This window comes from Dermacentor andersoni, chromosome 9 (genome assembly GCF_023375885.2).
Source record: "Dermacentor andersoni chromosome 9, qqDerAnde1_hic_scaffold, whole genome shotgun sequence".
Classification (NCBI taxonomy): Eukaryota; Metazoa; Arthropoda; class Arachnida; order Ixodida; family Ixodidae; genus Dermacentor; species Dermacentor andersoni.
In genome coordinates, this window is record NC_092822.1 from 10252808 (window position 1) to 10268706 (window position 15899).

General features: G+C 44.5%; 1 protein-coding gene across 1 annotated transcript in view; it reads left to right on the forward strand.

The window, feature by feature from the left end:
• Positions 1 to 239: 239 nt before the first annotated feature.
• LOC126527015 (acid sphingomyelinase-like phosphodiesterase 3b) overlaps positions 240 to 15899 on the forward strand; it is a 34604-nt gene continuing 18944 nt past the window's right edge. Inside the window, exons 1-4 of the mRNA XM_050174730.3 lie at positions 240 to 479; positions 6120 to 6336; positions 6736 to 6983; positions 14666 to 14826. Of these exons, the coding sequence (XP_050030687.1) occupies positions 314 to 479; positions 6120 to 6336; positions 6736 to 6983; positions 14666 to 14826 (792 nt within the window). The 5' untranslated portion in view covers positions 240 to 313. The remainder of the gene's footprint in view (positions 480 to 6119; positions 6337 to 6735; positions 6984 to 14665; positions 14827 to 15899) is intronic.

A 15899-nucleotide genomic window follows, 5' to 3' on the forward strand; every position in this document is an offset into this window, starting at 1 on the left:
TGACCGATGGCACGACTACAATCTCGGAAGACTTAAAGTGTTCCATTGAGTGCACTCGTAGACCATTTTGCTGCACCGTTGCTACACTGTGTGCGACCTCATGTCGGATTCGAGTTTGCTTTCGATGTATCACCTTAATGACAATAAACTCACGACTTCCTATCCTCCAACCTTTCTAAGAGCGCAGCACGCTACTCGATTATTTATATTGTGACCTTTCAACGCCAGCTGTTGCGCGGACCAAAGAAAATTTGCCGGGCTCCGCCGCGCACTCGTCGCGCGTGGTGGTGCTGAGGTACGGGAGAGTTGGCGTATGGCCAAGATATTTGCCAGTCGACAAACAAGTCGACTACGGTGGGTGATCGTCAGTCGAGCTGTGAGGAATACAATGGCAATCAGAGCGGTGCTTCTGCTATTCTGCGTCGCATTGGTTCGGCTGGCCTCTACAGTGTACGTCACAAGCCCTCACGACGATATTGGTGCGTACATGTCTCCGAAAGACGTCTCGTTTGGTGTCCGTCATCAACCCGGACCGGTACCAACTAAACGATTGCTGCTTTTCATCGCCCAAAGTAGCAGTACGCAAAGCCTTGGAAGGTCAAAGGGTGATTTAGCAGCTTTAGCGCACTTGTAATAATCCCTTGTACCGTTCTAACTGAACGTTGACGAGTATCGCGTAATGTATGTAGCCTTCCCCTATGCCAGGTAGAAAGAAATCGGACAGGAGATGCGTAAACGGAAACTTAATACGTGCGCGCCATGCGCAGTGTCGTTCATCATTGCCACTAGTGTTTCAGGCGCTCACTCGCTCGCTTGGAAAAGTCCGAGGTCAAATAGCGTGCCTGTAATAAAATGTACCCAAGATCGCGCTTGGCATGAGTAATCGCGTGGTGATTGTAACTGCACGTATAAAAATTCCATGCTGTCTAAAGTAGCGTGCGACAGAGTTCTTAAAAAGCAGACACCTGAGCTTAGTGAGGCTACTTGCGAAACACGAGACCACGGATAGATACAAGTCTGTTTTTCCGCCTTTGTACTCGTTTAGTGCCCTTGTGGCGTTTAGTACGCCAAAAGAGGACGTCAAAGTCGTCGGTGCCAGTAGGCACTAATAATCGAGGGCTTGCAAAGGATAAAGCTCGGATGAATAAGAGAACACCTGCTGCACTTCTTTTTTCGCAGCTGAAGTAGAGCTGGTAGTAGAGCTCTGATTAAACTGCTAATGACTTCGAGCCAGTGACGTGCAGAGCTAGCCAGATTTTGTGTGAAGCTTTTGGCTCCTTCATTCTTACAGAGTGAAATAGCAACCTAAAATTGCGTGCAACCATTTGAATTTCATGTACTCGTCTAGGTGCCACACCCTTTCACAGAATGAATTTTATTTATTTATACAAAATACCTCTAAAGGCCCTCACGGCTGAGGGTATTACATGGGGTGGGGGGAGGTATAGGCAATTCATAAGAAATAGAATATACTGCAAATTCGTTGAAAAAAAGACTTCAGCATGCATCATGTGACATTAGAATACAAGTATCAAATACTGTTAATTCCGACAAGCACAAAGGAAAACAAAAGAAGCAATAACATGAACAGGGCAGTAGAAAAATACCTTCTTCCAGACAGCAGCATAAAATGAAATGAAACAAGATCTACATTATTAGAAATACAAACTAAATAGAAACAGTTCAAACATGACATCATAATATATATGCATCATGTTAAGCAGTACTTAAGGCTGACAACAGATTGCAAAACTTATTGGGATCAGTGGCAGTAGCAACACATGGAGGCAGAGCATACCAGTCAGTTATGGTGTGTAGTTAATGTACATGACAAGCACTGATCTTTAAAATGGATGGTTGCGTCAGTTAAAGATAGAAGAAAGCAAACGAAAAAAAGTCATTATGAAGTGTTGAGCGATGGTACAGCTTATGAAAAAGTGATAAATGTGCAGCTTTTCGGTGGTGACATAGTTCTTGCAGGCCTGTACGTTTCTTTAATGCTGTGATGCTGGTATGACATGAGTAATCAGAGTAAATAAAATGAACTGCATGGTTCTGCAATGATTCAATGTTATTTATTAAATATGCTTGATAAGGGTCCCAAATAGCTGAAGCATATTCAATGTTGTAGCAATGTTGTACGAATGCAGTGATTTGGTGACCAGTTGGTCTAGCATATATAAACATATTACATGTAGGGTACGTTGCGGTTGGAGTATCTGAACACTATACATGGCATCCTCCACCACGCAGTTGGTGATACGTTTATTTTTGCTTGTTTCAAGTGTATTTGTAGCAGCAAAAGAAAAACAAGCATAGATTTTCAGCAATACATTTGGAGGTTCCTGTGTAGAAATGTCTGGGGAACCTCCTGTTTCACAATGCATACAAGACACTTGAGGTGAGTGAGTGAAACAACTTTATTTGGTCCACAATAGACGCGAGCAAACTCGACGTCACCTGGCTAGGGCCCACTCGGGGACCATCAGGTGAAACCTGACGGCCCTCTCGCGAGCCCTCTGGACTGAGTAGGATATGTGTTTCCCCATTTAGACAAACAGGATGTTAAATGACTACTTATATAAGCATTGTATAACCAAGAAAGATGTGGCGCAAGGTATGCACATGTTCCGATGAGAATGTGAATACCAAATGACACTTTGTGCAGTATTGAATTGACATGACAGTGGTTTATTAAGTGTTTGTTAAGGGTAACACAAAGAAATTTCATTTTTCAGATATTGGTCGTCTATAATTATTCAGAGAAACTATTATGGTATTTTTTATTTGTTTTGGTGGATTATGGAACATTACAAACATTGTTTTAACAGGATTTATGCATAGTTTGTTTAGGGTACACCACATGCGGACGTTGTAGAGGTCAGTATATTTTTTTTCCAGTTCAGTTCGGTTTATGTCTATTTATGATTACAAATGTTGCTGTAAATCACCTGGGCCCTTAGCAATTGAGCGTAGCTTGCAGTGTGGTTAGTGTATTCTGAGGTGAGCATGATGTGGTATCGTCGGCATATAATAGGCATGATTAGAAAGATAAGTTGTTCACACGAGGGCCCTACTTATCAAGTGCCATTGCAAGCCATCCAAAAGACAAAGGCTTTTTCTATATTCTTGTCTTTCATTAGCCAGTGGTGGTGATAAGGGATTAGACAAGTTTTCTACTTTTCATAGTGCTGCCGCAAGCCATCTGTGGGATGTTTCTTTATATCCTGGTATTTCAGTATTTTCAGCTGGTGATAAAAGTCGGTTAGATTAGGTTAGGGTTCTGCATGCCACAGTGCCAAGGCAGGGACAGGGGTTTTCCTCAGCAATCTTGTGGGCAGTGGCATTCCCTGTGATGAGAATTTGCTGCTTATACTGGGCATTTGTTTTAGCAGTATTGTGGTGGGCCATACTTTCAACTATGATTGGAGTTTCTGTGCTATATATGAAGCTAAGAAAACTTGTGCACAAAAGATAAGATGGCTAAAGGTAGTTGCAAATCATGTTACACCTGTTAGCTGCAAAGAACATTAAGTATATGTTTATTTAATTATTTGAAGTGGTACTGTGGTCTTATTCAAATATCATCCAGGTGGGCAGCTATGCAACAGATAAGCAACACTCACAAGGAAATGTCTTGGTTATAGTAAAGCACAGCTAACCATGTTAGAAGAAAGAAAAAAACAACAAATGTTGAATGATTGGGAGAAGGCAATAACCACGTCTTACCTTCATATGAAATGCATTAGAAAATTTCAAATATTTGGGAAACAGAACTCGAGTTACATAGCAAAATTAGAAAAACCTGCGGTTAAGCAAATTGACATAGGTTGTAAATTTGGGCTGAGATTCACACACAGAATAATACTTTTTATTTATATCCTAAAACCTGAATACAGTTCATGACAGTACAAAAAATAAACAAAAAGGCAACAAAATGTGATAAGTCAGAGGCTGAATTACTCTAACTGAACTTTGTATCGTTACATCATAGCCAGGCATGTAGGCAGGGAAGGGGCGGAGCGCCCCGTGCATGAGCCCTGGATAGATGGATGGATGTTATAGGTGTTCCCTTTGGAACTGGACGGTGGGTTGCACCACCAACCTCTTGCTATTATGCTGCCTAATGTCCTACCTAGGCTGAAAAAAAAGAAAAAAAAAGAAAACACGATGAACTCCCTCAACCAAATTTTTTGACCCCCTATTGTGAACTTTGCTTTTGTGTGTGTCCATTTTTTTTCATTTCCCTACTTTTCTTCCACCAATCTTCCAATCGCCTCTTACTAATCTCTATTGCGGACATGTTTACTTTTCCCCTGCTTTTGCTGAACCCAAGGGCTTCAAAGAGGCCAGTGATGCCTAAATCGACCACTGGGCAGATGTCTTCACATTATAATAAAGCATGCTCCATTGTTTCCCTGGCTTTACTGCAGCAAGCACATGCTTCTTCTTCCTTCTTATATCTCGCTTTGTAGGTGCGTGTTCTAAGGCGTCCTGATCTTGCTTCGAAAAGTAATGAGCTTCCCTTTGAGTTATCATAAATTGTTTCTTTCCTGATTTCGTTCTTTCCTCTTAAAGGGACACTAAAGTGAAAAATGATTTCTTCTGCATCAGTAAATTACCTTTCTACAACACCAAAAACACCACTCTTACAATGATAAGACGTTTGGTAAGCCAGAAAAAGCGCAAGAACGAAATACGGGTGGCGGTGCCTACTTAAGTTCCCGCACCTGGTGGCTGTGATGTCATGGATATTTATGGCATCTTCTAGGGCCTACTAATTATATATAGCGGTACAGATTCGCTACATTGTTTCTAAAGGACCCAAATATTAAATATGGCAAGTTTCGGGAACCTTTACTCAGCCAACGCTGCCCAAATGCGAAAACATACTTTGGGATCCCTGACGTCACGCTGACGTACCGGCACTGGGGTTTCGGCGCGAAATTCAAATACTGATACTTGGACCTTCATTTTCTCATCTAATAATCAAACTATCTTTTTGAAATGACTGCTTGCAGGGTTCTGAAACAATGCTTCATTAGTCTAAACTGGTTTATTGTTTCGCTTTAGTGTCCCTTTGAGTAGTTACTCATGGGAGGTTTCTTTTCCATTGCCGCAACCCATAACATTATTTCAGCCTCTCTGACTTTCCGCTTGACGTACTTCGTTGCTGTGTTGCTCACCCTGCAGGCCGCATACTTGCTGGTAAGCTTCATAGTTCTTTTTCTCCACTTTGAGTCAATGTTTTTTCTGTACAGATACCTCAACATTCTCCCAGCCCATTTACTTTCTTCTATATTCCTCAGTCGTTCTTCACAATAAATTTTAGTGTGAGCTTCCCTCACTTCAAAACTAGTCCAGCCCATATCACCCTGCACCGGGTGATATGGTGCAGGGTGATGTAGGTGCCCTCTACAATCATGGCACTGCCACACTGTATGCTGTTTACTTTGGCTGTTCTGGACAATGGAGACATTGCCCCAGCTACTCTGGAGTAAATACAAAGTGAAACATTGCAGTGAAACATTCCATCGCAAGCTTTTTAAAGGGAAACTTTATTTGCGAACCTCCCGGTGTGGCCTCTTGCTGACCGTGGCTGCCACCTGCTGCTGCTGTCTCGCCGAATAGCTCACATTTGGCTGTGGAACGGTGGCACCATCTAGGAGCGATGACTCGCACTACTTTTCCTGCAGCAGTGGAAGGTAGAGAGGGGAAGCTGGCCTGTGCATGCGGTCATTGGCCGCTGGTGGAGATGGTGAGGAGGCCACAATGCAGAGAACCACAATGAGACGAGAGAGGACACGGGAGGAAATGGCCTCATGTTGCGCATGCATTGCGCTGCCTGGCTTGCCTCTTTCAACCCGTATAATGCCGGTTGTGTTCAAAGGTGAATTGCACTGCAGAGCTCCTCTCTAGGGGCATCCTTGAGCCAAACGTGAAGGTGCATGTGAACACTGCCTCATAAGCTTCGCTGTTTGTAGATTCCAGGGCCTGTTGGATCTGCCGCATTTTCTTCATATTCCTCTTGTGGGGTGGTCAATGATTGCCACTTCATGATCTCTCCTACAAGCAAACTGCACTAATGGAGAAGTTTTGACACCTTTATCTTATTGTAGGCTATTTCTGGCACGTAACCGACTTCCATGTGGATAAGGACTACTCCACACGAGGAAGTCGTGACCTGTCATGCCACCGCGATGTCAACCAGACTACCTTGGATGACATTGGGGCATATGGCGACTTCCTGTGCGATGCTCCAAAATTACTGGCTCAGTCAGCGGTTGAGGCTATGGAACGGATACATCCTACAACAGACTTTGTTCTGTGGACAGGGTAAGTATCCTAATGTGGCTTCTTCTTGACATTCCAACTCTCCATCCAGGATTATCACCTGTTGAAAGTAAGTCTAAGGAGAAGGACATTTTGCGTCATGTGCTGAGTGCAACTCATTTGTTAAAGAGATCAATCTTGTGCATCTTTTACTTCTGCACATCTCTTATTGTGATGAGCCATTTCGTCTTGCTAGCTCACCGACGCTTCACTTTCAGTGATTGTTGTGTTGGCCCATGAGATCTACATGATTGTTTATTTGCTTTGAATCTAAGCATCCTCTAACACTATGGCCATCATGTGCATGAAAAACAATAAAGAGGGTAGGGGAGAATGCATTTGTTCTAGTAAATGCATAGTCGTTTCTGCCCCTGATGTCACTTACATTATTCATTTTTACAGAGACAACCTGCCTCACGTGAGTGGCATCACTTGGGCTGACATGTTCAATGAGACACGCTGGATTGGAGACCTCCTTTGGCGCTGGGCACGGCGGCACCGTTCGTTTGTCGTGCCCACCTTGGGGAACCATGACTGGGTTCCAGCAAATGCTATGGAATCTAAGAATGCTACCCTCTATAGAGGCTTTCTCAACCATGCTGGTTTCAACCAGTTGCTCCCAGAGGATGCCTGGGCCACATTTGAACAGGGTAAGGCTTTTTGCTTCATTACTTATTTCCGCTTTACTTAAGTGGTGCGCTGTTTGTATTGACCAAAGCTGACTGATTTGTCTAGCTTGGTGGTTTGTTTTCATGATAGTACCACATGTATTTGTGTGTCATGATCCTTCTGCTTTTGGTGCATTGTTTTACTCGTCTTGCTGCCACTTCTGTGCAAGGTGGATTTTTTCGTTGTGAGGTTAGCTCTGTTTGTGGTTCATGGGTGGTGCAGGTCCCCAGAACATATGTACATATTTGTGCATTGGAGAACTCCTCTAGAAGAATGTACTTATGAGTTACTTTTCCAGGTGTTCTGGCTTCATTTTCTTGCTAGTCTTTATATCTTTAGCTATGCATGAACAAAAATTTGCTTCCTTTATACAATACCGTGTCTGGCCCTACATCTTTAGTAGTATAGCAGTTTTTATTTCTCATTTAGCAGTTGAACACTGAGTGAACCAATGCACAATGAAATTTTAGATTTACTTTATGATAGTACAGCAGAACCTCGTTCATACATTTTGGAAGAAAACCTCGAGAAAAACGTACTAACCGGGAAGACGTACGATCTGAAGTTACGAAAGAATTGACATACTAAACTATTGTTGACATCTAGGTAATGCGAAGCGTCGCGCGTATTGTTGCGGCACGAGACGAGACGCCGGCGCGCGTCGAGCTCTGTTGCTCCGGCGGCCCGAGACGCGTTTTGTTGTTAACCGAAACGAAATCGAGCTGGTGGGCGACGCCGAATGTCGCCGAAGCGAAACGTGATGCCCATATCGCACCGCCTGCATCAGGGAATGGCGGCGCGTTTGAATTAATTATTGTCTACTAAAAGCGTGCAGTACGCTACCAATGGCACTAGGCACCACCATGTGCTGCAAAACAGATAGGTTAAAATTCTTATGGCAATATGTTTGGTGGCGATAGCTGTGAATGCGGCGTGCGACGACCCGGGTGGAGATTTGCTTGTACTTACCAGAATAAGAAACTGTGCGCACCGTCGTTTTCGCATGAAAGGGACGGCTATATTGGCGGCTGGATGGATGGATGGATGTATGTTATGAGCGTCCCCTTTGGAACGGGGCGGTGGCTTGCGCCACCAAGCTCTTACTACTATGCTGCCTAATATCCTACCTATGTTCACCAATGAAAAAAAAAAAAAAAAAAAAAAAAAAAAAAAAAAAAACCACTATGAACTACCACGTCCAAATTTTCTGATACCCTATTGCGAACTGTGCTTTTGTACGTCTCCGTCTTTTGTCGTTTCCCTACTTTTCTTCCACCAATCCTCCAATCGCCTCTTACTGATGTCTATTGCGGACCTGTTTGCTTTACCACTGCTCCCGCTGAACCCAAGGGCTTCAAGGAGGCCAGTGGTGCCTAAATCGACCGCTGGGTAGACGTCCTCACATTCTAATAAAATATGTTCCGTCGTTTCCCTAGCTTTACCGCAGCAAGCACATGTTTCTTCTTCATTCTTATATCTCGCTTTATAGGTGCGTGTTCTAAGGCATCCCGATCTCGCTTCGAAAAGTAATGAGCTTCCCTTTGAGTTATCATAAATGGTTTCTTTCCTAATTTCGTTTTTTCCCCTTAAGTAGTTACTCATGGCAGGTTTCTTTTCCATTGCCGCCACCCATGAGATTAATTCAGCCTCTCTGACTTTCCGCTTGACCTTCTTTGTTGCTGTGTTGCCCACCCCACAGGCCGCATACTTGCTGGTAAGCTTCCTAGTTCTTTTCCTCCACTGTGAATCAATGTTTTGCCTGTACAGATACCTGAACACTCTCCCAGCCCATTTACTTTCCTCCATATTCCTCAGCCGTTCTTCGTACTCAATTTTACTGCGGGCTTCCCTCACTTCAAAACTAGTCCAGCCCATATCCCCTTGCACAGCTTCATTTGTAGTCTTCCCGTGAGCGCCCAATGCGAGGCGACCCACTGACCTTTGGTTCCCGTCGAGTCCTGATTGTACCCCTGATTTAAAGCAAACAACCGCATTTCCAAAAGTAAGTCCTGGAACCATTACCCCTTTCCACATACCTCGGAGGACCTCGTACCTATTGTATCCCCATAGCGCTCTGTGCTTCATTATGGCTGCATTTCTCTTCCCCTTGACTGTTATGGTTTTTTCCTGTGTTTCCATATATCCGTTGCCTTCGTTTATCCATATACCAAGGTATTTATATTCTGTTACCCGAGGTATTTCTTGGCCCTGTATCTCCACTGTCTGTTCACTGTTTTCATTGAATACAATAACACCTGATTTTCTAACACTAAATTTCAAACCTAACTTGTTGCCCTCCTGTCCACAGATATTAGCCAGACGTTGCAAATCACTTTGCTTGTTTGCGAGCAACACAATGTCGTCCGCATAAAATAAACCTGGGAGTTGCTGCTCTATTACTGTACCTGCCTGTTTGTATGAGAGATTAAACCCGATATTACTCCCTTCTAGCGCCCTCTCCATCCTTACCATGTACATCATAAACAGCAGCGGGGATAAAGGGCACCCCTGCCTCAGTCCCTTGTTGATATGAACTTTCTCCGCGCTCCTCATCCCTTCCCATTCAACGCAAACAGTATTTTCTAGGTAAATCTCTCTCAAGAGCTGTATACAATCGTTACCTAAGCCTTCCCCTTCCAGAATATCCCACAAAATGCTGCGGTCTACGTTGTCGTATGCTCCTGTAATGTCCAAAAAGGCTACATACAACGGTCTGCTTTCTGCTTTTGATATTTCAATACACTGAGTAAGAACAAACAAGTTATCATCCAAACGCCTACCTATTCTAAAGCCATTCTGAAGCTCTCCCAAAATGCCATTATTTTCTGCCCATGCTTGAAGCTTTAATTTCACTGCCTGCATTGCTAGCCTGTATATTACCGATGTAATGGTCAACGGTCTATACGAGTGAATTCTGTCTTTCTCCCCCTTACCTTTATAAATTAAATTCATTCTACTTTGTCGCCAACTGTCTGGTATTCGTCTATCTTTTAAAGTTTTTTCAACTGCTTTCACGAGAGCTTCCTTACTTTTTGGTCCCAGTTCATTTATCAGCCTAACGGGAACCTCGTCTAGCCCTGTGGCTGTGCGCTTAGGAATTTTCTCTTCCGCTTTCTTCCAGTTTAAATTTGTAAGCACTAGCTCCTTTCCCCCTTGGGTCTCTTTCATGCTCTTTTTTTCTTCAAATACAACCTTGTCCTTGCCTTGGAAAGATTCGGCTGTTACTTTTTGGATGTAATTTATTGCTGCTTCTCCTTCCAGTCTGTTTTCATCTTCGTCTAGGATATGTTGTTGTATTGTTGTTGCCTTCCTGCCTAATAATTTTATGTGATTCCAAAATATTCTAGGTGCAGCCTTCTTTTTCTCACGTATTTCTGACAACCAACGTTCACTTTCACCTTTTAATTTTGCTTGCACCAGTATTTGAACCATGGACTTTTTCTCCCGGTATATTTCCCATTTACTGGTTACTTCATCCTGTGGCAACTGCGCCTTCTTTGCCTGCCTGTGCTCTCGAGATGCTTTCTGTCGTTCGGCGATGGCTTCTCGTATCTCCTTGTTCCACCAGCTTTTCGGTTTCTTTTTTCCTTTCCAATGAACATGTTGTTTCTCTTTCCGTATTTCTGTCGTTACTACACTTAGAAGCTCACCATATTCCCACCCCTTACTTGGCAACTTGCCAATTTCTTCCTCCACTCTAGTGACTATATTTGCTATTTGTTCAGCGTTCAAATTTGGACTGGCCATTTTGCTTTCGTTGCTCTCTTTCCCTACGGCGAGGAGTTACGGAGTCGCCATCTATCGGAAGCGCCTTGCTTTCGTAGTATGAGGGATCACGCGGCGCGCTCCTCATAGGTTTTGCTGTCAGTGCTCACTGAAAACACCACGCGCGAGCTCTCCCGGACATTTCTGGAAGTACTTTCGAAACGAGAGAAGTTTTTTTACTGTCGAAGTAATAATCTTGGGCAAACTGAAAGCATAGAATCGTTTACGGACGCTATCTCTTTACCGAATACATACAGTGAACGCCACTGCGCGCGGTCGCCGCGATGGAGTCTCCCAAACCGGCTTCTTGCGTGAAAGCTAGGTAAACGCTGAGAGCAAACTATGTGAAATATGTTCTTATAGTGTTTGTATAACTAAATGGAGCATAATAGAATGAAGCCTCAATGCAGCGATCGAACAGATTCGCAGCGACCGACTGCGCGTCTCCATGCTTGTCCGCGCACTGGTTCACTTTCGCCGCGTGCGCGTTTTCGCACCGTGCCATGAGCTTTAGGCTACAGAATGAGCATTTGACAGTATACAAGCAACCATTGTTGCGTGGGCGCTATCAGAGCTGTTCAAAAATAATTTCATCGCAGAGACTTCGACGCCTATGGGGACTGTGATGTACCGTCGCGACGATTCAAACTTTTTTTTTCTTCTAAATTCTTGGACGTTTCAATATTATTTCTCGAGTTGCGTCGCACTGTATGTTTATCGGTATTCTCAGCGTGCGATTTCCCGCTGCTTCTTTTTTGTAATCCAGTGCATTAATTCATAACACAAACATGACCATATGCCATGCTTTTTTATAATGTGCTTCTTACCGCTCCCTTACCACTCCAGTGAACTTGCCAGTGTCTATAGCATCGACAAGTTCATAGACCAAACCGTCATGACATTAGTCGGCCAGCGGACTCGGGCGAGCGTCTCAGTGCGCGTTTTCCGAACATCGCAGACTTGGCGCCGTAGCAGAAATCGTCCTCGCGTCTGTGCTTGCTGCATACCCGAGTTGTAGCCGATGACTGTTTGCCGGTTTTATGTTTCGCAAGCCAAGCTTCACGCATCTTCTTGTCCTGCGGCTACGTGTGAATAAGGCTGACACGGGGCTCCGTTGCGTACATCCGGCATTGCGGCACCGAGCAGTAGCCTACCATGTTGCGCGTCTTCAAAGGCAGCCACTGCCTAGCTATTGTAGTGCTTTCAAGCGTTGTAAAGGAGACACTCGAAGCGGGAAAATTTCGCCACTAAATGAGGACCGCAGCGTACGAGGGAATTTAAACTCCTTTTCAGCTCGCTTCAGCGCTCCCGAAGCAGCCGACGCGGCCGCTATGTCCACGTGATCCCTAATAGCACGTCACGCCGACGGTGGCGCCAGCTTTTCCAGTGGTGGAGCTCGAGGCCAATACTGTTCACGATCGCGCGCGCCTCGCGCCTTTTCTTGTTTACATGGGATCTAGCGGCCGGAAAATGTATACGATCGCAGTCTTCAGCAAGGAACGGCGGCGTTATTTCGGTTATCGCATGGTACAAGCGTGCGCTGCGCTTTCCACGGCACTACGCGCTGTGAAAGTGATAGGCGAAGATGCTTATCGCAATAGGATTGGCGATAATAGCTGTGAATGCCGCGTGCGACGACCCCGGAGAAGCTTTGCTAGTACCGAAATGAGAAACTAAGTGCGAGTCGGCGTTTTCACGTGAGAAGGCCGGGCGAGTATTGTGGTGAAGCTGCCGCGGCGGGCAGCTATTCTCGATCGCGCGCGCCTCGCTCATTTTCCTGTTTACATGGGATCTAGCTGCTGGAAAACGTATAATAAGGTGGCAGTTTGGCGACGTGCTGAACGTTGGTGCCGAAAAATAGTTTTTTTCCGGGAACGTATGAACCGGTAAAAATGAGCGCAGCTCTATTGGGTCAATTTTTGTTTCTTCTCAATTGTGAACGTTGGCGCTGGGAAAACGTATGTGACGGGAATGTGTCAACGAGGTACTGCTTCATGTGATAGTTAAGTCAGTGTTCAGCATATTGACTTATAGCTGTATTTGCTTATCAAAGGTGTCTTTTTCTTTTTAACCAGCTGCTGTAACTTAGTGGCTGTGGTGTTGCACTGCTGAGCATTGCATTGTCATAGGCTCAATCCCGGCTGCAGTGAATTCGATGGGGCCAAAAGGCAAAAAAGTGAGGAGCCATTCCACTCTGTGAAAGTGGATGACCAGCGAAGCTGTAGCACATCACACAGGGTTAGACAAGGGTAAATGTATTTATTTTCATCATTTGGTAATGGCAGTGACAATAGCGTTGTGATTATTGTCATATACACCGATTGGTTTGATTACAACCTTAGACAGAATCTTGGTCAGAGTTAAATTTATACACAGCTGTTGTTCAGTAGTTGAGTGACTTGGATTGCTGTGGCACTCCAAACCAAACTTTTCCAGCACAAACTGAGTGAACCATTTCTTGTCTGGTTTTCAAATGTCCACATTGAAGTCTCAAACACAGGGGTAGTGTCATCATGGCTAACCCATGAAAAGTGCGTGGATATCACACTTGGGTGTGCCTGGATATATAGGCACAATGGATATCACAATTAAATATTTCATTTGTACGGCACAGATATCCATCCCCACAGCCGCTGAAATTGCCCTCTTGTGAGTCAAGAAGAAAAATGTGCATACATTTTGTAGCTATGAACCTCACAGGGCTATGAGCCATTGCGTTTTTTGCTTCTGGGGGTATGAGCCATTGCTTCCGGGAATATGAGCCATGGCTTCTGGGGGTAGGAGCCATTGATGAAGACAGTTTTCGACATGCTGTTCCCTGTGTTGTATGCGTGATTAGAAAGAATGTAAGCACTGTTTGCTTCACTTTGCTGAGTGCTTGTAGGCTCTGCCTTACATGAGCCATAGCATATTTTTCTTCCTTAAAGGGGTATGAGTGCTTATGGGAGTATTAGCCATTGATGATGATAGTTTTTGCTGATGCACACGAAAAATGCACTGATCCCTAGCCATATACAATTTCGCTGTAAAATGCTCGTTTATACTTAGATTTAGGTGCACATTAAAGAACTCCAGCTGGTCAAAGTTATAGTGTCTTAGTTGAGCGTCTTTACGGTACGCTCCGCCCCGAGCTACCCCGCTAAGCCACAGCGGAGCGGCGGGCGATTTTCACGTTTTAGTTATACGTTTAGCACAGCGGAGCGGGCCTTTTGTAGTTGCAGCACCCCCTGGCCAAATTCAGGGTAACGAAAGAAAATAGAAACACCTATTGATCACTCTTATGCACTAAAATGTATATATGTGTATATATAACTTATTTCTCCATGAAGTATCTAGACGTGCATTTGTAATGCATTACCAGTCCATTTTATTCAATGGAAAATAAAGCGCCGTCTTGGGGAACGCCACGTGATAGCCAGCACGCTTGCTTTCAGCATCCAATCCAATCCTTTCTGGCGCCAACGCTAGCCAAACCGCTGCGCAGCACGCTCCGCTCAGGCAGCTTTTAAGTGGACAGTGTTCCTCGCTCTGCTAGCCCGCTTACAGCTAAGCGAACGGCGCATGCGCATTCACACTTCCGCTCCCCTTAGCTGCTTAGTGGAGCGTAAACACGCTCAACTAAAACGCTCTATTAATCCGGTGTCTCCCACTATGGTATGCCTCATACTCACATGATGGTTTTGGCATGTAAAACCTCAGAATCTGATTTTAATTAACTTTTTATCAGACATACTAGGAACCTCACTCATTCAAAATATTCAGAATTACATGAAAGCTTTTCAAATTATTATTATCGTAAGTTAAGGCTGTACAAAAGCAAACACGATATTGCTTGCTTCATGGGAACATAATTCCGCATGTGGTAACTGTCACAAAAGTGTGCATGTCCTGTGTACAGGTGGCTACTATAGTCGGCAGCTGTCCAAGGGCATTCGGCTGGTGTGCCTAAACTCTGTTCTGTGGTACTCTTCGAACAAGGGCGAGCAACCGGGACTCAGTGACCCTCAAATGGCCTGGCTGCGAGACCAGCTGCATGATGCCCAACACCAGGGACAGAAGGTGTTGTTAAGGGCTTTCACAAATGAGGGGGCTGGTTTCACTGCTCTTGTCACATATGCATGCATTTTTACCTAGTCTCACATTTCCCATAGATCTCATCACATTATTGCTATGCTTACTGGATAGGAGAAACGTATCTGTGAGAATTATTTTTTTATGGACAGATGAATGAGAGCACAAAAGGCACTATTGCCTGTGAAGGACCACATCATTTTCCAAGACTTGTTTTCAAGGCCTCTTCATATTAGTGTAAAGTACAGTCGACTCTCGTTACAACTGATCTTGATAATCCGACAAAGAACATCCGTTTTATCCAAAGCCGTAATATCCGAAACGCCTCACTTACGGAACTTTCGTTGCAATGTCTAACAGCTTTATTGCAAAGTGAGTGACCAACATCCAAAGTAAAAAACAAACAAAAAAGTAGCAGTTTCACCTGAAAGGCGAAGCATCGATTGTGATAGCAAATAAAGCAAGATAAGCGTCGCAGCTGCAGCGAGCGAATTGACCTTCATTTTGCCTCTCGCTTCAACTCACAGTAAACGTCTAAAGCATGGCGTATACGAAGCTACAGGCACTGGGCTCACTTTGTTCACATTACAGATTGCTTTCAAGATACAGCGGCCATGCCGTAAGCAGCAGCCGCCGGAATAGAACACCCTCTTTCTTGCCTTCACCCTGTCCTCGCGCATGAAAGACAGCGCGTTTACGCCCCGCCTTCCTCTCTCATGCCCACTATATTGTGCTGCGATCATCGGCTGGCCCTCACAAGTCAGTTGTCAGCCCGTGTTGACACAGCAATAGTACTTTTTATACGCTCGATTTTGAAAAATGTCGCCGCTAATTTCATCCACTGTAGCCGATAGTCCGTTGTAGGGCGATTCATTAAAAGCGAACTTCGTTGCATTAATAAAATAGGTAGAACAAGCCAAGGCTGAAATATGGTCCGTCATATCCGAAAGTCTGTTGTACATGGGTCCGTCGTAACGAGCGTAGACTGTTTGGCATACGGTGCATCCTCTTTGAAGAGAGCACGAAGTGACCTTGGAAATCCATTCATCTTAGTAGAAGTG